This window comes from Pelophylax lessonae (genome assembly GCF_965119305.1).
Source record: "Pelophylax lessonae genome assembly, chromosome: 4".
NCBI classification, from domain to species: Eukaryota; Metazoa; Chordata; class Amphibia; order Anura; family Ranidae; genus Pelophylax; species Pelophylax lessonae.
In genome coordinates, this window is record NC_138771.1 from 20887552 (window position 1) to 20913459 (window position 25908).

Genomic DNA, 25908 nt, shown 5'->3' on the forward strand with positions numbered 1-25908 from the left:
GAGCAACTGCACTTCCAGTGTGCAACTGCACATGCCTTTTTGTCTCTTTGCCTTTTAGTAAATCAAACAAATAAAGGTATAACCACGCTCAGGGCCGCTGATAGGGGGGGACCACCAGCCCTCTTGTAGGGGGCCCTAGCACACAGGGGGGCCCACACAGAGAGGGGGATTAGTGATGGACAACAAATACAGAAATCTTCCTCCAGCACCTGAATGTGATCTCTCCCTCTCCCTGCTATCAGCTTTTATCTGTTGAGAAAGAGACAGTCGTCCTTCACTAATCCCCCTCCCTGTGTGGCCCCCCCTCCCAGCACTTATCTCTGCTCAGGAGTTTATTTGTAAATTGTAACTTTGTTTCTCTCTCTCTGTCTCTTTGATCACTGAGCTCCAACTGCCCAGCCTGTATATTTTTCTCATCTCATCTTCTTTTTTATTTAACATAGTTTTTTTTTTTTTTAGATTTAGCAGGAATTATGCGAGTTATGTTATATTTGTGTCTGATAACAGTGATTTTGTTGTAATTTTAGCTAAATATATCTTTCATATTTTCATGAGGGGGCCCTGCCAGGTAGTCTGTACGGGGCCCCGCGATTTCTAATAGCAGCCCTGACCGCGCTCAAGTGAAAAATTGGTAATAAATAGCTGCAGCTTCCAGTGTGATAGGACCAAAACCAAGTAAAAAAAAAAAACAAGCTGCGCTGAGTGAAAACATACAAATAACAGTATAATCATAAAGTAAACCTGAATCAAATAAATGAATAAAAAAAAAAAATATATAATAACATAAATATAAATATGAAAATGTGTAATGGATACAAAAATTATAAAGAGAGTCCAATGAATCCCAATCCGTGAAGAAAAAAAATGCTAAATATGGTAACACCATGCTGTGCTGTATCTACCACCAGTGAGATTACCTTCCTTACCAGATAAATGGTAAATCAAAGCCTGTAATTAGCAAGACAGGGTGACCACCAAGGAGACATCCAGAAAAAAATCCTCTTGGCCTCAAGTACTGATGTTGGACAGGGACTAATAGCCAATTAAACTTCAGGGGACACTCAGAGAACTGCCCTCAGAGACTCTCATATATCGCCACCATGAAAAAGAAATACAGATGCTCCATAGCGTAAAACCATAGGATTTATTTATTTATTAAGAAAAGTAAAGCGCAGATACAGATAAGCCGCACGACTATTTACTGCGGCGGTCAGCCCCTCACAGGCAAAGCGACGTAGGACTACGTCGCTAGCCTGTGAGGCTCTAGGGAGCGAGCGAGCGCTCCCGAAGGCGCACTCCCGCTCCCGCACAGTCACGGACCCCCCCCCCCCCGCGTGTGTGCCCGGCGGACCCGATGTCCGCTGGCCACTCGCGATCGTCCGTTACACCAGGAGAAAGGCAGGCGGCTAATGTAAACAAAGCCGCCTGTCATTCTCCCCTGTGTAAGAATGGGTTCTTCATACGGTTCTGCTATGTAGGACCGTTGATCTCTGTTCTTACACATTGAGCCACATCCAATCACAGTTAGAAGCACGCCCCTAGGGACACACTTAACCCCTCCCTCTAAAAAAAAGTTAACCCCTTCCCTGCCAGTGTCATTTTGCAGTAACAGTGCATATGTATAGCACTGATTACTGTAGTAATGTCACTGGTAACCCCAAAAGTGTCAAAAATGTCAGTCAAGGGTCCGATCTGTCCGTCGCAATGTCGCAGTCCCGCAAAAAAAATCGCAGATTGCCGCCATTACTCGTTAAAAAAAAATTACAAAAATCTTTCCCTTAGTTAGTAAACGCAATAACTTTTGCGCAAACCAATCAAAATACCCTTTTTGCGATTTTTTTTACCAAACATATGTAGCAAAAAACAAATTGGCCTAAAATGTTAAAAAATTTAGATTTTTACATTTTTTTGGGGGGAATTTCATATAAAAAAATGTGAAAAATATTGTTATTTTTGCAAAATTGTCACTCTTTTTTTGTTTATAGCGCATGATCAAAAAATTGCAAAGGTGATCAAATACCACCAAAAGAAAGCTCTGTTTGTGGGAAAAAAAGGACGTCAAATTCGTTTAGGTACGGTGTCGCACAACAGCGCAATTGTCCGTTAAAGTCACGCAGTGCCGAATTGCAAAATAGGCCCTGGTCAGGAAGGGGGTAAAATCTTTCGGAGCTTAAGTGGTTAAAAACTTAATTTTTTTGGCATTGGGATTCATTGGACTCTTTATAATTTTGTATCCATTACACATTTTCATATTTATATATGTTATTATATATAATTTTTTTATTCATTTATTTGATTCAGGTTCACTTTATGATTATACTGTTATTTGTATGTTTTCACTCAGCGCAGCTTGTTTTTTGTTTTATTAAATCAACCCGAGTGTGTAGTGGAAAGGAAGCGCAACATGCAGATGATTTGAAAGGGTAAGTTAACCACTTAACCACTTCTGGACCTGAAGATTTTCCCACTTAACCAGTTACGGACTGCCCGCCGCAGTTATACTGCGGCCCGCAAGCCCTTCCTGCACGAACCCAATGTAGGGGTACGTCGGTCACACACCTGGTGCTAAGGGACGAGCATGCTCTGCCAGAGGCGCACACCGATGGCGCACACCCATCCCCACTAGGCAGCGGGGATGCCGTTGCATAGTGTCGGCGGCCACAATTGCTGCCGGCCACCCGCAATCGCTTCACGCTGAGAGAGAAGGATGGTCGGCTGTTGTAAACACAGCTGACCGTTCTTCTCTCTGGAATGATCACAGAGCTCCTGTAATCCTTCTATATAGGATCACAGGTCTCTATGATCATTTCACAAGCCCAACCCCTCCACAGTTAGTAAACACCCACTAGGCTCACAATTAACCCTTTGATCACTCCGGGGTTAACCCCTTCCCTGCCAGTGTCGTCATTATTACTGTGACAGTGGATATTTTTAGCACTGATTACTGTAGTAATGTCACTGGTCCCCCCCAAAAGTGTCAAAAATGTCAGTTAGGGGTCCGATCTGTCTGCCGCAATGTCGCAGTCCCGCTAAAAATCGCAGATCACTGACATTACTAGTAGAAAAAAAATATATAAAAATGACATAAATCTTTCCCCTGGTTTGTAGACGCGATAACTTTTGTGCAAACCAATCAAAATACGCTTATTGCAATTTATTTTTTACCAAAAATATGTAGCAGATTACAAATTGGCCTAAAATGTTAAAAAAAAATTTGATATTTAAATTTTTTTGGGGGGGATGTTATATAGCAGAAAGTGAAAAATATTGTTTTTTTTATTTTCACAATTGTCGCTCTTTTTTTGTTTATAGCGCAAAAAATAGAAATTGCACAGGTGATCAAATTCCCCAAAAGAAAGCTCTATCTGTGGGAAAAAAAGGACATCAATTTTATTTGGGTACAGCGTCGCACGACCGCGCAATTGTCCGTTAAAATAACGCAGTGCGGAATCGCAAAAAAATGGACTGGTCATCAAGGGGCAGAACTGGTTAACCTCCTTAGCGGTAATCCCGAGCGTGACTCGGGGTTGGTTTTTCATATCAGGAGCGGTAACCCTGAGTCACGCTCGGGGTGGATTGCAGAGAGCGCAGCGGTGTTCTCTTACCTTATCCTGGCGATCCAGCGATGATCTCTCATTGCTGTGACCGCCAGCCGAGATCCCCGCCGCTCCTCCGTCGGTCTCCGTCGCTCTGATCACTTCCTAGTTCCGTTCCCTGCAGCAGCAATGCTGCATGGGAGCGAATCTAGGGAGGGAAATTCAAAAAAAATATATAACGCCAAATTTCCATGAAAAGAATTGTACCGCTTTTGGTATGTAATTCCTGACATAATCATACCACCAGGGAGGTTAATGACCAGGCCATTTTTTGCGATATGGCAGTGCCAGATTAGACACAGCGGGAGGCAGATCATGGGAGGAGCAAGCTCAAATGCCGCCGACCTCCTGCGATCTTCGGCAATACTGACAGGAGATCCGTCTGGTATGTAAACAATGTAAGACGGCTCTCCTGTCAGACAGGCAGGGAAAGATTGTGTGATTCAGCTAAGCTCCATTCCCCCACACAGTTAGTAAGCACATCTAGGGAACACATTTAACCCCTTGATCATCCCCAGTGTTAACCCCTTCCCTGCCAGTGTTATTTATACAGTAACAGTGCATATTTTTAGCACTGATTACTGTAGTAATGTCACTGGTCCCCAAAAAGTGTCATAAATGTAAGTTAGGTGTCCGATCTGTCCGCTGCAATGTCGCGGTCCCGCTAAAAATCGCAGATTGCCGCTATTACTAATGAAAAAATAAAAAATAAATAAAAAGTATAAAAATCTATCCCGTAGTTTGTAAACGCTGTAACTTTTGTGCAAACCAATTAAAATATGCTTTTTGGGATTTTTTTGAGTTTTTTTTTACCAATAATATATAGCAGAATACAAATTGGCCTAAACTGATAAAAAAGATTCGATTTTTAAAAATTTTTTTAATGGGAATGTTTTTTTTTTATTGGGAATTTTTTATAGCAGAAAGTAAAAAAATATTGCTTTTTTTTTCAAAATTGTCGCTCTTTTTTTGTTTATAGCGCAAAATCTAAAAACCGCAGAGGTGATCAAATACCACCAAAAGAAAGCTCGAAAAAAAAAAAAAAAAAAAAAGGACATCAATTGTATTTGGGTACAGGGTCGTACGACCGCGCAATTGTCAGTGAAAGCAACGCAGTGCCACATCTCAAAAAATGGCCTGGTCACAAAGGGGGGTAAAACCTTCCGGAGCTGAAGTGGTTAATGTACTAATACAAACCAACTACTTTTATATGTTACCAACTTTGGCAGCCACCCCTGCCACACTGCATAACCAGAGTGCCGGCACCCCATTTCCTGATGCAGCTTTGCAGCCCCCATGCCAGCTCTCTGGCGTTGATCTCAAGCAAGCCCTACAGTTCATGCAGCAGTGGCGGCCCGTCCATTGGGGGCGCCCCCTATCCATGCGTCCGGCCCCTTAATCTACATGCAGGGTACCGGACGCATAGACTCCAATGAGGTTTCCTTTTTTTTTGAAGCACGTGATTGGAGCCAGAGGGTCTAATAGGCTTCAAAAAAAAGGGTGGGCTCGGGGTGCAGAGCACTGCGCCCTGAGCCCACCCAGTTGTGTGGCAATAGCTAATGAATATTCGCTATTATCACACTGATTCTCCTCCCAGCCAATCAGGAAGCGGGTCCTGAGACCCGTTTCCCGATTGGCCGAAAGGAGAAGCCATGCTATTGGCCAAGGAGGATGAGGGAGGAGACGCAGGGGAAGCCACCACCGCCGCCGCTGCCTGCCCCCCACGTCAGTCCAGGGTGAGTGAGCCGGTGACGGGGGGGGGCGGTTGGGTGGTGTCCTGGGGGGGGGGGGGTATGATGTGGTCCGTCTGCCGCCCCCCTCAGCCCATGGAGCACCAGCCGCCACTGTCATGCAGTAGCTGTCTGATTTACTTTGGCTGTATATTATACAGTTAGAATTATGGGTATGTAAATAGATACATAGATGAATACTAAATGCGTAAAAAATGCTCATAAAGTTAATTTATATGCAAACACAAGGGAAGAGTAGATAAATATCTGCTGTGCACAGATGCTTGCAATAATTACATTTTCAAGTATCAAACAAAACACATTACAGCCTCATGGGCCGCGCGCAATTCTCATTTAAAGTGAAAATCATTGGGCAAAGATGCAGAAGCTGTCACCCACCATGAAATATGTCCACTAATGCAGCTCGGCATGTAGATCAGCACAGAGTCCGCGTCACATTTTCTGTTAACTTGTATCTAAACCCAAAAGCAAACATTGAATACATTGCGAACCAAAAGATGTGAATGTGAGCCGCTCAGGCTATGCAGGAACTCCAATCCTGTGCCCATCGCTGTGAGTGCCAGGAAGGGAGATAGTCTCCAAACAGCAAACATTCAAAGTGTCCCGAAAGTTGCACATTAACCACTTTACCACCGGAGGATTTTGCTGTCTTACGTCCAGGCCACTTTTTGCGATTCGGCACTGTGCGAATTTAACTGACAATTGCGCGGTCATGCAATGCCGTACCCAAACAAAATTTACCTTCTTTTTTTCCCACAAACAGAGCTTTCTTTTGGTGGTATTTGATCACCTCTGCGATTTTTATTTTTTGCGATATCAATAAAAAATGTGACAATTTTGAAAAAATAACAATATTTTTTTAACTTTGACAGTTAAAAAATATCCAATATATTCAATTTTTGTCATATATTTAGGCCAAAATGTATTTAGCTACATGTCTTTGACAAAAAAATTCTCAATGAGCGTATTTTTAACCGATTTAAGACCAGAAGATTTTACCCCATTCCTGACCAGGCCATATTTTGCGATTCGGCACTGCGTTACTTTAACTGACAATTGTGCGGTCGTGCGATACTGTACCCAAATTAAATTTATGTCCTTTTTTTCCCCACAAATAGAGCTTCCTTTTGGTGGTATTTGATCACCTGTGCAATTTTTAATTTTTGCGCTATAAACAAAAAAAGAGCGACAATTTTGAAAAAATAGCAATATTTTTCACATTTTTTTATATGAAATTCCCCCCCAAAAAATATTTTAGGCCAATTTGTTTTCTGCTACATATTTTTGGTAAAAAAAATCGCAATAAGCGTATTTTGATTGGTTTGTGCAAAAGTTATCGCAGCTACTAACTACGGGAAATTTCTGTAATTTTTATTGTTTTTTTTTTTAACTAGTAATGGTTATGGCGATCTGCGATTTTTTTTTTTTTTGCGGGACTGTGACATTGCGGCGGACAGATTGGAGCCCTGACTGACATTTTTGACACTTTTGGGGGGACCAACGACATTACTACAGTAATCAGTGCTATAAATATGCACTGTTACTGTAAAAATGACACTGGCAGGGAAGGGGTCAACTTTTATTGGTGATCAAGGGGTTAATATATGCCTGGTGCTTACTGACGTGTGTGGGGGGAGGGGACTGAGTGACACAGACGCAGATCGCAGGTTCAGCTATGCTGAATCCTGTGATCTGTCCCTGCCTGTCACTTAGGAGATCCGCCCACTTTGTTTACACCAGCGGGCGGATTTCCTCACTCGATCCCCGAGGATCGGGGAAGAGCAGTGGTGATCACCGCCGCTCCTCCCCTGGCCCGACTCCCGCTGTGTCTGAATACAGCGGGAGCGAGCCTCCGCAGTGCGCGCGCGCCGCCCACAAGGGGAGGAGTCCAGCGACGTAGGTCTACGTCGCTGGACGATAACGAACCACTTTGCTGCAGTACGGTCAACGTGACCGGTCGGCAAGTGGTTAAATGCAAACGCCCGCTAAACGTGGGTGCAAACGCGACACAATGGACGTTTTAAACTTCCTAAAAATTCCAGAATTTCAAGGGACTTTTTTTAGCGTCCCGTGTACATGGAGCCTTAGAGTGAGCCGCTCAGGCTATGCAGGAACTCCAATCCTGTGCCCACCGCTGTGAGTCCTGGGAAGGGAGCTAGTCTATGCTCCAAGTCCCGAAAGTTGCACACTAAGGCCCCTTTCACACAGGGGAGTCCGTCAGCGGACTCCGTTTTTCTCAGCGGGGGATCGATCCGCCGATCCCCCGCTGAGCAGGAGAATGGCAGCTCTGTCTCCGCTCTGTGTTCGGAGACGGAGCTGTCAGGTCCCTGCTGTTCTCTATGGGGGAATCGGATGAGAACGGACCGCCTGTCCATTCTGAACAGATGGAAAATAGGGTTTCCATCCGTCCAGATTTGACGGATCGGATCGGATGTCAACGGACATAACAGAAGTGAGAGGTCCCCGCTCTCTGGCCCCTGTGAATTGGGAGAAGCGGAAGAGGATTTGATCCTAATTCTACCTTTGTGGAGAAATACTAGGTTCCATCTTCCCCCTTCAGCCAGTGGTTTACATCACAGAACGCTCATTTGAGTGTTTTTGGAGGTGAGCGGCCATTACAGGATTTAGCTCACCTGGGTGAATACGCTGTCTCCATACTTGCCAACTGTCCCTTTTTTCCTGGGACAGTCCCTGCAAATAGGAGCTTGTCCCAGGTAATTTATATTGCCCCTGGAAGCGCCTGTTAATCCGGCTGCCCGTAAATGTTACACAGAAGTAGTGCAGATGAATGGGAGAATTATTCCAACTCTGCTACTTTGGCCTTAAGTTTGAAATTCCCTTTTTAGTTTCCTGTAATTCTCTTTATATTGAGTAGACTCTATAATCTGATAAGTAGACAAGATCATTTATGCAGAGTGGGCGGAGCTTCAGAGAAGTGGGTGTGGTAATTGATAGCTGTGCTGCAAAGTGTCCCTGGAAATTTTTTTTAAATGTTGGCAACTATGTGTCTCTACAGACAACATTTAAACCACAAGAGTCACCACCTATAGAAAGAAGAGTCACTAAAATCACCTTATTCACTTCATTCTATTGTCAGCATATGGCCTTATTGCATTATTTTGCACTTTTGGATGATTGTTCATATATTACATTCATTCCTTGATTTTTTACTGTCTATTTATGTAGATTGCATTCATTGCTTTCACTTTGCTTTTTTTATCGATATCATTTAACCACTTAACCCCCCGGAAGATTTTACCCCCTTCCTGACCAGGCCCTATTTTGCCATTCGGCACTGCGTGACTTTAACGGACAATTGCGCGGTCGTGCGACGCTGTACCTAAACGAATTTGGCGTCCTTTTTTTTCCCACAAACAGAGCTTTCTTTTAGTGGTATTTGATCACCTGTGCAATTTTTTTGATCATGCGCTATAAACCAAAAAAGAGCATCAATTTTGCAAAAATAACAATATTTTTCACATTTTTTTATATGAAATTCCCCCCAAAAAATGTAAAAATCAAAATTTTTTAACATTTTAGGCCAATTTGTTTTATGCTACCTATGTTTGTTAAAAAAAAATCAAAAAAAGCGTATTTTGATTGGTTTTCGCAAAAGTTATTGCGTTTACTAACTAAGGGAAAGATTTTTATCATTTTTGTTGTTTTTTTTTTAACGAGTAATGGCGGCGAACTGCGTTTTTTTTTACGGGACTGCGACATTGCGGCAGACAGATCGGACCCTTGACTGACACTTTTGGGGTTACCAGTGACATTACTACAGTAATCAGTGCTATAAATATGCACTGTTACTGTAAAAAATGACACTGGCAGTGAAGGGGTTAACTTTTTTTGAGAGGGAGGGGTTAAGTGTGTCCCTAGGGGCGTGATTCTAACTGTGATTGGATGTGGCTTGTTGTGTAAGAACAGAGATCAACGGTCCTACATAGCAGGACCGTATGATCTCCATTCTAACACAGGGGAGAATGACAGGCGGCTTTGTTTACATTAGCCGGCTGCCTTTCTCCCGCTGTAACGGACGATCGCGAGTGCCCGGCGGACATCGGGTCTGTGACTGAGCAGGAGCGGGAGCACGCCTCTGGCGGCGCACGCTCGCTCCCTAGACCCTCACAGGCTAGCGACGTAGTCCTACGTCGCTTTGCCTGTGAGGGGCTGACATCCGCAGTAAAAAGTCGTGTGGTGGTCGGCAAGTGGTTAATGGCACGTATTTTGGCCCTATTCATGGATTGATTGCACTTGATCACTTTATAGCACACTCAATGGTGGCACTATTCTCATTATCATTCGTCCTGTATTTTTAATATACTGCACCAGAGCACTTATCGTTTGTTTGCATCTATTGCTAAATATTGTTTTACATCTTATTCATGTTTTAACCACTTTCCGACTGCCGCACGACTATTTACTGCGGCAGTCAGCCGCTCCTGGGCAAAGCGACGTAGACCTACGTCGCTTGCCCAGGAGCCTGTAGGGGGCGAGCGCGTGCCGCCAGAGGCGCGCTCCCGCCCCCCGCTCGTTCCCTACCTTCCCCACGCGTGTGACCGGCGGCTCCGATGTCCGCCGGCCACTCGCGATCTCCCTCAGGAGAGGGAGAAAGGCAGACGGCTGAAGTAAACAAAGCCGTCTGTCATTCTCACTAAAGTAGGCACAGAGGCTATGCGATCCTGCTATATAGGATCATATGTCTCTGTGGTTACATCACAAGCCACGCCCCCCCACAGTTAGAATCACGCCCCTAGGGATACATTTAACCCCTTGATCACCAATAAAGTTAACCCCTTCCCTGCCAGTGTCATTTTGACAGTAACAGTGCATATTTTTAGCACTGATTACTGTAGTAATGTCACTGGTACCCCCAAAAGTGTCAAAAATGTCAGTCAGGGGTCCGATCTGTCCGCCACAATGTCACAGTGCCGCAAAAAAAATCGCAGATCGCCGCCATTACTAGTTTATAAAAAAAAAACAATAAAAATGACATAAATCTTTCCCGTAGTTAGTAAACGCAATAAATTTTGCGCAAACCAATCAAAATACGCTTATTGTGATTTTTTTTTACCAAATATATGTAGCAGAAAACAAATTGGCCTAAAATGTTAAAAAAATTTGATTTTTACATTTTTTTTTTGAGAATTCCATATAAAAAAATGTAAAAAATATTGTTATTTTTTAAAAATCGTCGCTCTTTTCTTGTTTATAGCGCAAAAAATAAAAATCGCACAGGTGATCAAATACCACCAAATGAAGGCTCTGTTTGTGGGAAAAAAAAGGACACCAATTTAATTTGGGTACAGCGTCGCACGACCGTTAAAGTCACGCAGTGCCGAATCGCCGACCAATGGGGCCTGGTCTTTGAGCAGCCAAATCCTCCGGTGCTTAAGTGGTTAAGTTGCCACAAACAGCACACATTTGTGTTGATGCTACTGCGCCCCTTGCACAGACATTAGCTCCATTTTTACATTTGGATACCCTGAGTGTGCTTCTCATCTCAGCACCAGTTTGTATTATCATATCATTTCTTTACCTTCATAAGGAGCGCCGATTTATTTCCTATTTTTCTTCATACTTTACTGATAGTGGTGACACTATAAGATTGGCAGCACCTTTTGTGGTCCTTTATCATTCCTTTCATCCAGGGGTCTTCAAAGTATGGCCCTCCAGCTGTTCAGGAACTACAATTCCCATCATGCCTAGTCATGTCGGTGAATGTCAGAGTTTTACAATGCCTCATGGGATGTGTAGTTCCGCAACAGCTGAAGGGCCGTAGTTTGAGGATCCCTGCCGGGAAGTTTCATCCATCTGTTTTCTTATTTGATGAGCTCTACACCACCCCTCTGATATCTATTAGTCCAGTTAAACGCAGTTTACTCCGTTGATAGCGCATTGGTTCCACCCTCTTGCATGTCAGCGGACATGTCTCTGCTGACATCCGATGCCCCATAGAGATGCATGGGGCATCCATTCAGATCCGACTGAAAAACTGATAGGCAGATCTGAACGGTCCGTATGTGTGAAAGGGGCCTAAGACTGACCTCCAGTGTAGTGGTAAGTGGCAGTCTAAGCCCGGACCCCTGCCAGGCCAGGCACTAACGCGTTTCGCTCTGATTCCCATTATGAGCGCTGGGCACAGGACTACATAATACACAGAGCGCTGGGCTCAGGACTACATAATATACAGAGCGCTGGGCTCAGGACTACATAATACATAGAGCGCTGGGCACAGGACTACATAATACACAGAGCGCTGGGCTCAGGACTACATAATACACAGAGCGCTGGGCTCAGGACTACACAATACACAGAGCGCTGGGCACACGACTACATAATACACAGAGCGCTGGGCTCAGGACTGCATAATACACAGAGCGCTGGGCACACGACTACATAATACACAGAGCGCTGGGCTCAGGACTACATAATACACAGAGCGCTGGGTTCAGGACTACATAATACACAGAGCGCTGGGCATACGACTACATAATACACAGAGCGCTGGGCACAGGACTACATAATACACAGAGCGCTGGGCACAGGACTACATAATTCACAGAGCGCTGGGCTCAGGACTACATAATACACAGAGCGCTGGGTTCAGGACTACATAATACACAGAGCGCTGGGCACACGACTACATAATACACAGAGCGCTGGGCACAGGACTACATAATACACAGAGCGCTGGGCTCAGGACTACATAATACGAGGATCAAGGATCGCCTAAAGGTGGACAGAGTAAGAGAAAGCAATACATGCTGGGGTAGGGGGTTCCAGAGGGTGGGAGAGGCTCTGGACTGATTGGGGTAGGGAGTTTCATAGGAAGGCAGAGGCTCGAAAAAGATTGGGGTAGGGAGTTCCAAAGGATGGGAGAAGCTCTGGAGAAGTCAAACATGAAGGCAAGCATGGTTGAAGGTTTCCACCGGACACAGAGGATGACAGATCACTGCACCGGGTCGCTGACCAATCACAGCAGAACACATGACGATTGTAAACAGTTATAAACAATAGATGCCACCCATTGTATACAATTGTGTTGCTAGCTGTGATTGGTTACAGTGGTCACATGGTACAGAGAGGTCCAATCACAGCCCATTTGTACCATGTGATTATCTGTGGCCAATCACAGCTCATCACAACAATACACAGTGTCTGCACACTGTCATTCAGTAAAAATATTTGCTTATAGCAGTGAAATCCACTGCTATAAGCAATCATAGTATGTAAAAAAAAAAAAAAAAAATCCTGATCAACTCTCCAGAGTGGTACAGTGTTACTATGGTAACACTGTATTGCTCTGGTCACAGTATGTAAAAAAAAATGTAAATATATATATATATATATATATATATATATATGTATATATATATATATTTTTTTTTTTTAATTGAAAAAAAATATTTTATTTTTTTTACATACTGTCATCAGTCAGTGTCCCTGGTTACCTCCACACCAGTTACATGATCATGCTGCACTGCACTGGTGACAGTATATACATTTTTTTCTTAATTTTCTAAAAAACTGTAACAAAAAGTTACAACTTCAAAATACACGCCATGCCTCTTACTAAATACCACAGACTGTCTACTTTCCAAAAAGGTTATTTGAAGGATATTTGTACTGCCCTGGCATTTTCGGGTCTCAAGAAATTAGATAGGCTGTCAGTACATCAGGATTAATCGATTTTCAGATATGTACAGTATACCATAGTTTGTAGACTCAATATCCTTCCTACAGACTAAATAATATATATTTATAATAATATAAATAATATTTGGGTTATTTTCACCAAAGAAATTTAACAGAATATATGTTGGCCTAAATGTATAAAGAAAGATTATGAATTTGCAAAATTTTATAACAGAAACGAAAAAAAAACACTATTTTTTTTTTTTCAAAAGGTTTGCCTAATTTTAATTTATTTAGCAAAAAAAAAAAAAAAAAAACCCCAGTGGTGAATAAATGCAAGCAAACTAAAGCTCTATTTGTGTTAAAAAAAATGATAAAATTTTAATTAAAAAAACATCAGGATTAATCAATTTTCAGATATGTCTACCATAGTTTTTAGACTCTATAACTTTCCTACAGACTAAATAATATATATTTATAATAATATAAATAATGTTTGGATTATTCTCACTAAAGAAATTTAGCAGAATATATGTTGGCCTAATTTTATTAAAAAGATTATGTATTTGCAAAATGTTATAACAGAAACAAAGAAAAACACTTCTTTTTTTTAAATGTTTGCCTAATTTTAATTTATTTGGCGAAAATTAAAAAAAAAAAAAACCCCAGTGGTGAATAAACGCCACCAAACGAAAGCTCTATTTGTGTTAAAAAAAATGATAAAAGTTTAATTAAAAAAAACAATTAATTGATTTTCAGATATGTATACCATAGTTTTTAGACTCTATAACTTTCCTACAGACTAAATAATATATATTTATAATAATATAAATAATGTTTGGGTTATTTTCACTAAAGAAATTTAGCAGAAAATATGTTGGCCAGTTTGTAGACTCTATAACTTTTCCTACAGACTAAATAATATATATTTATAATAATATAAATAATGTTTGGGTTTTTTTTTCACTAAAGACATTTAACAGAATATATGTTGGCCTAAATTTATGAAGAAAGATTATGTATTTGCAAAACGAAGAAAAACACTTTTTTTTTTCTTTCCAAAATGCTTGCTCAATTTTATTTATTTGGCAAAAAAAAAAAAAAACCCAGTGGTGAATAAATTCCACCAAGCTCTCTTTGTGTGAAAAAAATGACTAAAATTTCATTTGGGTACAGTGTTGCATGACCGCGCAATAGCCATTCAAAATGCAATAGCGCTGAACAGGAAGGGGGTAAAAGTCCCCGTTATTGAAGCATTTAATGAGAATAGAAAGTAAAAATACAAAATTCCTATTTGTGTCCTGATTGGTCAAAGAGGTCCTCGCTGTTCCCATTAAATATCCGTCTTTCGCATGTTTTCTGTGGTTGGAACGGCATCTTTAGCTCCAGTTGGTAAGTGATCTTTTTCTTCTTTTTTTCCTTGCAGGAAAGAGCACTTGGTTAGACCTCAGCTGCCAGCCCGGTCCCAGTGACATTGTACTCCCACCTGGCCAAGAAGCCATTGTGCGCTGTGACGTTGGCAACACAGAGTGGGGCACCAATGTCACCTGGTGGAAGAACGGAAAGCAACTAAACCCGGAGAACCTCACTGTGCTTCCTAATGGAGGGCTGCTTCTGTCACATGGTGCGGGGCCAACCATCGAGGGAAGTTACTCCTGCATGTATCAGAACTCTTTTGGAGTGGTGAAAGGCAGAACCGGTACCATCAGATTGGCAGGTGGGTCCAAGCAATTTTTCATTTATAGCCGTTTTTGATTGTAATTGCCATTAGAAAATTGGGGGGACATTTTATATCAGAAACCAGGGCTCCTCCAGAGGTTGCTAGGGGTTCCTTGAGCAATTTCTGCCTCTTAGATAAGTTCCCACTAGGGTTGCACCGATACCGGTATTGGTGCCGATACTACTGGTATTGGTCCGGCCACATCTGGAGTATGCCGTCCAGTTCTGGGCAACGGTCCTCAGGAAGGATGTGCTGGAACTGGAGAGAGTCCAGAGAAGGGTAACAAAGATAATTGGGGGAATGGAGGACATCAGCTATGAGGAAAGACTACAAGCACTGAACTTATTCTCTCTGGAGAAGAGACGATTGAGGGGGGATATGATATCAATGTACAAATACTGTACTGGCGACCCTAGCATAAGGAACAAACTTTTCAGAGAAAGGGAATACAATAAGACACGTGGCCACTCACTAAAACTAGAGGAAAGGCGGTTTAACCTTAAAATACGTAGGGGGTTCTTCACTGTAAGAGCGGTAAGGATGTGGAATTCTCTTCCACAAGCAGTCGTATCAGCAGGGAGCATTGATAGTTTCAAAAAACTATTAGATGGGCACCTTAGAGACCACAACATACAGGGGTATACAATGTACAACATAACGGGGTTTTACAATGCACAACATACAGGGGTACACAATGTACAACATACAGGGGTATACAATGTACAACATACAGGGGTATACAATGTACAACATACAGGGGTATACAATGTACGGTTAACAGCAAACACATACACATCATAGGTTGAACTGGATGGACTGATGTCTTTTTTCAACCTCAAAAACTATGTAACTATGTAGTAAGCATAGTGACGTAAATGCTCCGATAACTGAAACCGGTACTTTCAGGCTTAGTTCTTTGTGAACAAACAAAAAGCCACCGATTACCGGTTGTTAAGGAGCGGGGCCGCCTCATCCTTAAAGAGGTTGTAAACCTTAGAAAAAAAAAAAAAAAAACCTGTAAAGACAAAAGGCATATTGAGCTAGTATGCATTGCATACTAGATCATTATGAAATACATACCTTAAAACGAAGCCACCGCAGCGCCGCCCGCACACCGCTGACACGGCCGACGTGTTCAGCCACCTTACTTCCGGGTTTACATCCTCCAGCCATCTGATTGGCCGGAGCCATGGTGACGTCACTCCCGCGCATGTGCACAGGAGCCACCGTTCACGGCACAGGGCTCTGAAGGAACGGCACAGGCAGCAGTTCCTTGAGTGCCGGGTCACACTTGTGCGATGCGGGAAGGCTGCGAATTCGCAGCCTGTTCCCGCATCGCAAACGCACATCTGGCAGTTCACACTGCCATATGCGATACACAGGGGGTGTCAATGAAATTTTAACGACACCCCCAGTTTGATCGCATATCGCAGTGCGATCTGACAGTTCGCACAGGATCGGATCGCACAAATGTGAACCACTGTGCGATCCAATCCTGATGCGGCTAAAAAAAAGGGTCATGTGCGACTTTTGTGCGGGTGCAGTTCGAATTTAGCCATACAAAGTGTATGGCTGAATTCCCACTGCACATCCGATCGCATGTAATGAAGGAGCAGTGCGCTCCGATATTACATGCGATCGCCGCACACGCTATAGTGTGAACCGGCACTCAGTGATGTCACTGACTGCATGCAAAGTAAATATCTCCTAAACGGTACATGTTTAGGAGATATTTACAGTACCTATAGGTAAGTCTTATCATAGAATAACCTATAGATACAAGTTACAGAGGAAGCTTTACTTTCTCTTTAACAACGAATGACTCATTCAGCTGTCAGCGGGGTTCCCCTTTGACAGCTGAAGTGCAAACAAAGTCCTGGCAATTGGAGCGGTCAAAAAAAGCAAAAAACAAAGCAGTCTGACAATGTTTATTAACAACATTGCTCAACCACTAAAACAGGAAGATAAAAAGAAACATTGTCTCTTTTTATCTATCTTTCTGTTTATTTTCTGTTTATTTATCTACAGATCAAAGGGATGAACTTCAATCTGTATAGGAAGTCAGTTTTAAGCAACCTGTCAAGTTTTTTAGTTACATTTTCCTCTGTTTAACCCCTTATTAACCCTTAATTTACTTTATTAAGCTAAGTAACTCCTTTTTCTTCTTCTCCATCTAATTATTATTTTCCTGCTGATTTTTTTTTTGTTAATTTCTGTTTTATAAACTAAATTATTAATAATTAAAACTTATTTTTTGTTTTTCTTTGCTTTGTTTGTTATAACATTTCTAATTAGAAAAAGCACTATATATATATATATATATATATATATCTCCATACATATCTTACCTTACCTCTACTATCTCTCCATAAATATGTATATATATATATATATATATATATATATATATATATATATATATATATATATAAATATAAATATATAAATAAATATATATATATATATATATATATATATATATATATATATATATATATATATATATATATATATATATATATATATATATATTTATTTATTTCATTTGTAAATAACTTTTCAATGCTTTGTAGCATTGCTCACAACGTTCCTGATAACCTTTTTTTCTTGACTTCTGTTTTATAAACTAAACTGTTAAAAATTAAAACATTTTTTTTTCTTTGCTTTGTTTGGTATAAATATTTTTACACCTTTAACATATATATATTTTTTTATTTTTTGCTTTTTCTAATGTGAAGCGAGTAAATATATGTTAAAGGTGTAAAAATATTTAACAAACAAAGCAAAGAAAAACAAAAAAAAAGTTTTAATTATTAATAGTTTAGTTTATAAAACAGAAGTTAACAAAAAAAAAAAAAAAAAAATCAGCAGTAAAATTGTGAGCAATGGTACAAAGCATTAAAAAGTTATTTACAAATGAAATAAATATATATATATTTTATTTTGTGATTTTTCTAAGCGACATTTTTTTTGTTCACTTCTGTTTTATAAACTAAACTATTAATAATTAAAACTTAAAAATGAAAAAAAATGAAAAATATTTTTACACATTTAACATATATTTACTCGCTTCACATTAGAAAAAGCCCAAAATAAAAAAAATATATATATATTTATTTAATTTGTAAATAACTTTTCAATGCTTTGTACCATTGCTCACAATTTTCCTGCTGACTTTTTTTTTTTTTGTTCACTTCTTTTTTATAAACTAAACTATTAATATTTAAAACTTTTTTTGTTTTTGTTTACTTTGTTCGTTAATATTTTTTCACCGTTAACATTAATATATTTACACGTTTTAAATATAAAAAAATGAGCAAACTTTAAAAAAAAAATGTATTTAATTTCTAAAAAACTTTTCAATGCTTTATTCCATTGCTGACAGTTGACGCGTAAACAAAACAGTTGCCAGCAGACAGGGCCAGGACAAGGAGGGGGCAGGAGGGTCGGCTTCCCTGGGCGCAATGGTTTGTTGCAGGTATGGGGGCACCCTGACCCTAACCCTAAGGGAATGGGGGGGGGGTGGGATGCAGTTTGGCACCTTTGCCCTGGGTGCTTAATGACCTTGTCCCGGCACTGCCGGCTGATATTGGTAATTGGTATTGGCAAATACTAAAACAAAAGTATCGGTACTCGTACTCAGTAAAAAAAAAATTGTATCGGTGCATCCGTAGCTCCCACTGACACCATTGATCTTTTTAGCTACCTGTAAGGGGGAAATTCTTCCCAATGACCACAAGTAAAAGGAGCTTTCTTCCCACTGACCATCACACTAATGTGTCATGAGTTGTAGTTATGGTCATTTTTAGCAGGGGTTCCCTGAGACCAGAAAGTTATTTCCAGGGTTCCTCTGAGGTTCAGATGGAAGGCTGTTTTAGATGGGGAAAATACTAATTCACAGCATTGCAAAAAGTGAAAGCAAATAATCTTCCTTTGTAATGGGGCCCCCTTGCATTGCAAAGGAAAACTGCTTGTTCAGCCTACGAGTGCATGAAGAAGGATAAAGTCCCTAGTCCCATTCCTCGCTCCAGCGGGGTCCCTCTAGTGGTGTGAAGCCTCCTCTCTAAGGTGCTCCCAGCCAAGGTTGCATTCCTGCCTCTTCCAAGTATAATGCAGGGTTTAGGTTATTAGCCCTGCATTGGAAGTGGTGACGCTGAGGGATTGCCTAAAGCCTGGAGTGTCAGAGAGAGAAGATGAGAGCACTGGAGCTGGCATGAGTGGAGGTAAGGTAAGTGTTGTATTCTCTTCTGCTCCCCCATAGACCTAAGAGTAGTGGAGGAGGGGGATGGGGGTGCGGGGCAATGCAAGGGTGGATTCTGTTTACTTGTCTACTTCCTGGATCCTTATAGACCTTGCATTGGGCACTGTTCCAAATCATTTGGTGGAGGTGGGGTTAAGGAGTGGGGTTGTTTTTCAGGGGACAACAAAAGGGTTTGCACCACTCAAGGCAGACCACCAAAAGTTACACCACCATAGGTAGAACCAAGAAGCTGTCTGTAGAGCGCTGGGTGCCTGCCAAGGTCCGCAACTATGGAGTGGAGACAAATCAGGTGGTGGCGTATCCAGCTAAAAATCTTGATGTTTATTTAAATATCCATGAGAAGGAATGACATGACAAGCACTCACAGTTCAAAGAACAATTCAGCAGACGCGTTTCACACACCTGTGCTTAGTCATTGTTTTTCAGGGTTTGGGCTTGGCCCCTTAGTTCCAGTGAAGGGAACTCTTATGATGTCCTGGACCAATCATCATCCAGGACATCCGATTGCTGACCCCGCTGACGTCGCAATGGGGGCGGTGCTGGTGCGTGCGTCAGTCACGCACCGTCACCGCCCGATCTCCTTCCCGCCGGACAGATCAGAAGACAGAAGAGGACGAGAGGAGCAGCGCCGTGGACGGTTCCCGCCGGACCGGTTCCGCGAATCCCGCCGCCGTCAGAAGAAGAGGACTCGAGGAGAGGAGCAGCGCCGTGGACGTCTCGCAGGCAGCCCAGGAGAGCAGGTAAGTGATTGAAGCCGACCTGTGACCTGACCTTACCATGACCTGTGCCATGCCGATACCATCACCTATACCATCACCTGTGCCATCACCTGTGCCATCACCTATACCATCACCTGTGCCATCACCTGTGCCATCACCTATACCATCACCTGTGCCATCACCTATACCATAACCTATGCCATCACCTATACCATCACCTGTGCCATGCCTATACCATCACCTGTGCCATGCCTGTACCATCACCTGTGCCATGCCTGTACCATCACCTGTGCCATGCCTGTGCCATCACCTGTGCCATGCCTATACCATCACCTGTGCCATGCCTATACCATGCCTGTACCATCACCTGTGCCATGCCTATACCATCACCTGTGCCATGCCTGTACCATCACCTGTGCCATGCCTATACCATCACCTGTGCCATGCCTGTACCATCACCTGTGCCATGCCTATACCATGCCTATACCATCACCTGTGCCATGCCTGTACCATCACCTGTGCCATGCCTGTACCATCACCTGTGCCATGCCTGTGCCATCACCTGTGCCATGTCTATACCATCACCTGTGCCATGCCTATACCATGCCTGTACCATCACCTGTGCCATGCCTGTACCATCACCTGTGCCATGCCTATACCATCACCTGTGCCATGCCTATACCATCACCTGTGCCATGCCTATACCATGCCTGTACCATCACCTGTGCCATGCCTTTACCATCACCTGTGCCATGCCTGTACCATCACCTGTGTCATGCCTATACCATGCCTATACCATCACCTGTGCCATGCCTGTACCATCACCTGTGCCATGCCTATACCATGCCTATACCATCACCTGTGCCATGCCTATACCATCACCTGTGCCATGCCTGTACCATCACCTGTGTCATGCCTGTACCATGACCTCAAAGTCACGCATTTTTTTTACCGTGTTTTTTGCCGCGAAGCAATGCCTATTACATTTTTCTTTTTGCGCCCCCCCCCCAAAAATTTTGAGCACCAGCCGCCACTGTTCCCAATAAATACAAGGGTAAGGAGTATTCTTCCCACTGACCCTCACACCAATGTTTCAGGAGTTGTAGATATAGTCAGGGGTTCCTTGAGACCTGAAAGTTTTTTTAAGGGTTCCTTTGTATTGAAAAGGCTGAGAAAAGCTGTGTTAATGTATGCAGGGAAAATTGATAAGTGGTTAGATGTCCACAGCATAACTGAGAAAGATTTATGAGTTTAATGATTGTCACCATTGGACGCAAATATGATGACCTTTAAAACAAATCATTTGAACAGAAACGAATTGATGAGTTGATATTCAAAGTTAATTTTTTATTTATTTTTGGCAATAGTTTTACTTTCAACAAAACAATACTTTTCTTGTTTTCTTGAGATAATTGTCCTATTAGGATTGTGTCTGATATACGTCCAACTGGGTTTACCTAAAGGGACGCTTCCATCAAAACTGAAACTGAAGTTTTCATGCACATTGATAGTCAGCTGTCCTGGACTGAAGACATAGGCGTGCGCACAGGGTGTGCCGGGTGTGCCTGGGCACACCCTAATCACCTAGGGCACATTAGCATTATCGCTCTGTTTGCCAGTGAGGAGATGGGAAAGATCTCCCTCGGACCTGCTCTGCCATAAGAGAAGTGCCACACACTTCTATTTCAGTTTGCCAGCAGGGAGAGTAATGTACCGGGGCCATATACATGAAGGCAAACACATGCATGTGTATTTAAACTTTGGGGTGCACACCCTAATGCAATAGGCTGCGCACACCTATGACTGAAGAGGTGCCGGTTGGGTGATTCCCACAAAAGGGAAGGGAAGCTCATGACATCATTGACCTCATATGACCATGTGGACATATTATACTGAACAAAATTATAAATACAACACTTGTTTTTGCCCCCATTTTTCATGACCTGAACTCAAAGATCTAAGAAAACTGGGATTCATCCGTGAAGAGAACTCCTCTCCAAAGTGGCAGACGCCACCGAATGTGAACATTTGCCCACTCAAGTCAGTTACGACGACAGGTGGAGACCCTGATGAGGATGACGAGCATGCAGATGAGCTTCCCTGAGACGGTTTCTGACAGTTTGTGCAGAAATTCTTTGGTTCTGCATACCAATTGTTGCAGCAGCTGTCCGGGTGGCCGGTCTCAGAAGATCTTGGAAGTGAAGATGCTGGATGTGGAGGTCCTGGGCTGGTCACAGAGGATCTTGGAGGTGAAGATGCTGGATGTGGAGGTCCTGGGCCGGTCTCAAACCATCTTGGAGGTGAAGATGCTAGGTGTGGAGGTCCTGGGCTGGTGTGGTTACACGTGGTCTGTGAGTTGTGAGGCCGGTTGGATGTTCTGCCAAATTCTATGAAATGCCTTTGGAGATGGTAGAGAAATGAACATTCAATTCACGGGCAACAGCTTTGGTGGACATTCCTGCAGTCAGCATGCCAATTGTACGCTCCCTCAAAACTTGGGACATCTGTGGCGTTGTGCTGTGTGAATGATAAAACTGCACATTTTAGAGTGGCCTTTTATTGTGGCCAGCCTAAGGCACACCTGTGCAATAATCTAATCAGCATCTTGATATGCCACACCTGTGAGCTGGATGGATTATCTCGGCAAAGGAGAAGTGATCACTAACACAGATTTAGTGAACAATATTGGAGAGAAATCGGCCTTTTCTGTCCATAGAAAAAGTGTTAGATCTTTGAGTTCAGCTCATGAAAAATTGGGGCAAAAACAAAAGTGTTGCGTTTATAATTTTGCTCAGTGTATATAACCTGAGCATCCCTGCCCCTTTGCATACATCACCTGCGGAATGGGGCAGCTGGGAATTCCTCCTCATTGGTCCAGAAATGACTCCCAGCTTCGAACCCAAACCTGGTTCAGAACAAACACAAGCTCATCCCTACCCATGGGGACACAACCAAGGTGTGCTTTTGGCTTGTACCCGCAGCTGATAAGGGGGGGTGATTTAATAGAAACCAGCTGTTTACTTTGCAAGGGAACTTTCCCTTAGCTTAGTGATGACGATGAAGCCCTGCTGGCTTCCATCATCCAATCCTGAGCAAATACAAATACAATGTTTTTATTATTTTGCGTGATTGGGTATCCTTTACAAAAAGTATTTTCACCACATTCACTAAGCTAAGGAAAAATTCCTCTGCAAAGTGAACAGCATATTTGCCTTTAGTGAATCTACCTCAATAGCTCTCCTGCACTAGAAGGTGTTCTGAATTGTTCATAGTATAAAATAAAGTTTCCAGCATAAAGTTGGCCATACACTGGAAGATTTTCAGTCATAGCAAACCTTTCATCAGAACATTCTTTTTGCCTTCTTGGGTAAATTGAAAAAAAAAAACTCTTAGGGTTTCACACGAGCGATCCGATCAGATCTGCCTGCCAGTTTTTTAGGCGGATCTGATCGGATCCCCCATGCATCCCTATGGGGCAGCGGATGTCAGCGGAGACATCTCCACTGACACCCGCTGCCATCCACATCCGATCCTGTCCGTGAAATCCGGATGGGGATCGGATCGGATGGAATCGGATGACAGCAGACAGGCGGTCTGTTCTCATCCAATTCCCCCATAGAGATGCATGGGGCTCTGACATCTCCCCCTCCGCTGTCACCTTCCTGCTCAGCGGGGATCTGTGTTTACGATCCCCCGCTGAGCAGCACGGATCCACCTACGGAGGCGGACTGTGTGAAAGAAGCCTTAGGGCTCTTTCACACGGGCGGTCCGATCAGATCCGCCTGTCAGTTTTTTAGGCGGATCTGATCGGATCCTCCATGCAGCTCTATGGGGCAGCGGATGTCAGCGGAGACACCTCCGCTGACACCCGCTGCCATCCGTATCCGATCCTGTGCTTGAAATCTGGACGGATGGAAACCCTATTTTTCCATCCGTTCAGTAATCGGATCAGATCGGATCTGATGAGAGCGGACAGGCGGTCCGCTCTCATCGGATCCCCCATAGAGGGCAGCGGGGGCTGAGACACCTCCCTCTCCGCTCTGCAAGCGGAGACGGAGCTGTCATCCGCTGGCTCAGCGGGGATCGCGGATCGATCCCCGCTGAGCAGCACGGATCCGCCTACGGAGCGGACCGTGTGAAAGAGCCCTTAAAGTATACAGTGCTGTGAAAAAGTATTTGCCTCCTTCCTGATTGTTTTTTTTTTTTTTGCATATTTATCACTCTTAAAAGATTCAGAGAATCAAACAAATGTAAATATCACACAAAGATAACCCGAGTAAATATAAAATGCAGTTTCTAAATGATGAATTCACTTATTAACCACTTCTGGACTGGAAGGTTTTACCCCCTTAATGACCAGGCCATTTTTTGCGATTTGGCACTGCGTTGCTTTACCTGACAATTGCGCGGTCGTGCGACGCTGTACCCAAATAAAATTGACCTCCTTTTTTTCCCACAAACAGAGCTTTCTTTTGGTGGTATTTGATCACCTCTGCGATTTTTACTGTTTGTCCTATAAACAAAATAAGAGCGACAATTTTGAAAAAATAACCATATTTTTCACATTTTTTTATATGAAATCCCCCCCCCCCCCCAAAAAAAATGTAAAAATCTAAATTTTTTTAACATTTTAGGCCAATTTGTTTTCTGCTACATATTTTTGGAGAAAAAAATCGCAATAAGCGTATTTTGATTGGTTTGCGCAAAAGTTATTGCGTTTACTAACTAAGGGAAAGATTTTTGTCATTTTTATTGTTTTTTTTTTTTTTAACGAGTAATGGCGGCGATCTGTGATTTTTTTTGCAGGACTGCGACATTGCGGTGGACAGATCGGACCCCTGACTGATATTTTTGACACTTTTGGGGGGACCAGTGACATTACTGCAGTAATCAGTGCTATACATATGCACTGTTACTGTAATAATGACACTGGCAGGGAAGGGGTTAACTTTATTAGTGATCAAGGGGTTAAGTGTGTCCCTAGGGGCAGGATTCTAACTGTAAAGGGGCGTGGCTAGTTATGTAACCACAGAGACATACGATCCTACATAGCAGGATCATATAGTCTCTGTAGTTACTTCAGGGAGAATGACAGACGGCTTTGTTTACATCAGCCGCCTGCCTTTCTCCCTCTGCACCGGGAGATTGCGAGTGACCGGCGGACATCGGAGCCAGTTTCTAAATGATGATTTCACTTATTAACCACTTCTGGACCGGAAGATTTTCCCCCTTAATGACCAGGCCATTTTTTGTGATCTGGCACTGCGTTGCTTTAACTGACAATTGCGCGGTCGTGCGGCGCTGTACCCAAATAAAATTGATGTCCTTTTTTCCGCCACAAATAGAGCTTTCTTTTGGTGGTATTGGATCACCTGTGCGGTTTTTTGTTTTCTGCTCTATAAACCAAAAATAGAGCAACAATTTTGAAAAAACACCAATATTTTCTACTTTCTGCTATAAAACATTTCCAATAAAAAAATTTAAAAAATCTAATTTTCTTTTTATCAGTGTAGGCCAATTTGTAGTCTGCTACATATTTTTGGTAAAAAAAAAAAATCCCAAAAAGGTGGTTTGTGCAAAAGTTATAGCGTTTACAAACTATGGGATTAGATTTATGGACTTTTTATTTATTTTTTATTAGTAATGGCGGCGATCTACGATTTTTATCAGGACTGCGACATTGCGGTGGACAGATCGGACCCCAAACTGACATTTTTGACACTTTTGGGGGTACCGGTGACATTACTACAGTAATCAGTGTTAAAACTATGCACTGCTACTGTATAAATGACTTTGGCAGGGAAGGGTTTAACACTGGGAGTGATCAAGGGGTTAAATGTGTTCCATAGATGTTCTTACTACCTGTGTGTGGGGGATGGGTTGAACAAAGGCAGAGAGAGATCTGCGATTCAGATCTTAGCTGAATCACACGATCTTTCCCTGCCTCTCTGACAGGAGAGCCGTCTTACATTGTTTACATACCAGACGGCTCTCCTGTCAGTATTGCCAAAGATCGTGGGAGGCCGGTGGCGTTTGATCCTCCCGCGGTCTGCCTCCTGCTGTGTCTAATCACAGCGGTAGCGCGACTCCAAGTGCGCTTAATCACGTAGATCTCCGTGATTATGCACAACCGAGCTGCCTTGCCGCAGTAAATCTGTGTGTGGCGGTCGGCAAGTAGTTCATGTGTACCATTTTTGTACAATTTTTGTACAAGGAAAATCAG

The 25908-nt window shown here is 42.6% G+C and overlaps 1 protein-coding gene across 1 annotated transcript in view; it reads left to right on the top strand.

The window, feature by feature from the left end:
• Positions 1-25908, top strand: part of IGDCC4 (immunoglobulin superfamily DCC subclass member 4) — a 245416-nt gene that overhangs the window by 107212 nt on the left and 112296 nt on the right. Inside the window, exon 2 of the mRNA XM_082255108.1 lies at positions 14412-14702. Within this exon, the coding sequence (XP_082111234.1) occupies positions 14412-14702 (291 nt within the window). The remainder of the gene's footprint in view (positions 1-14411; positions 14703-25908) is intronic.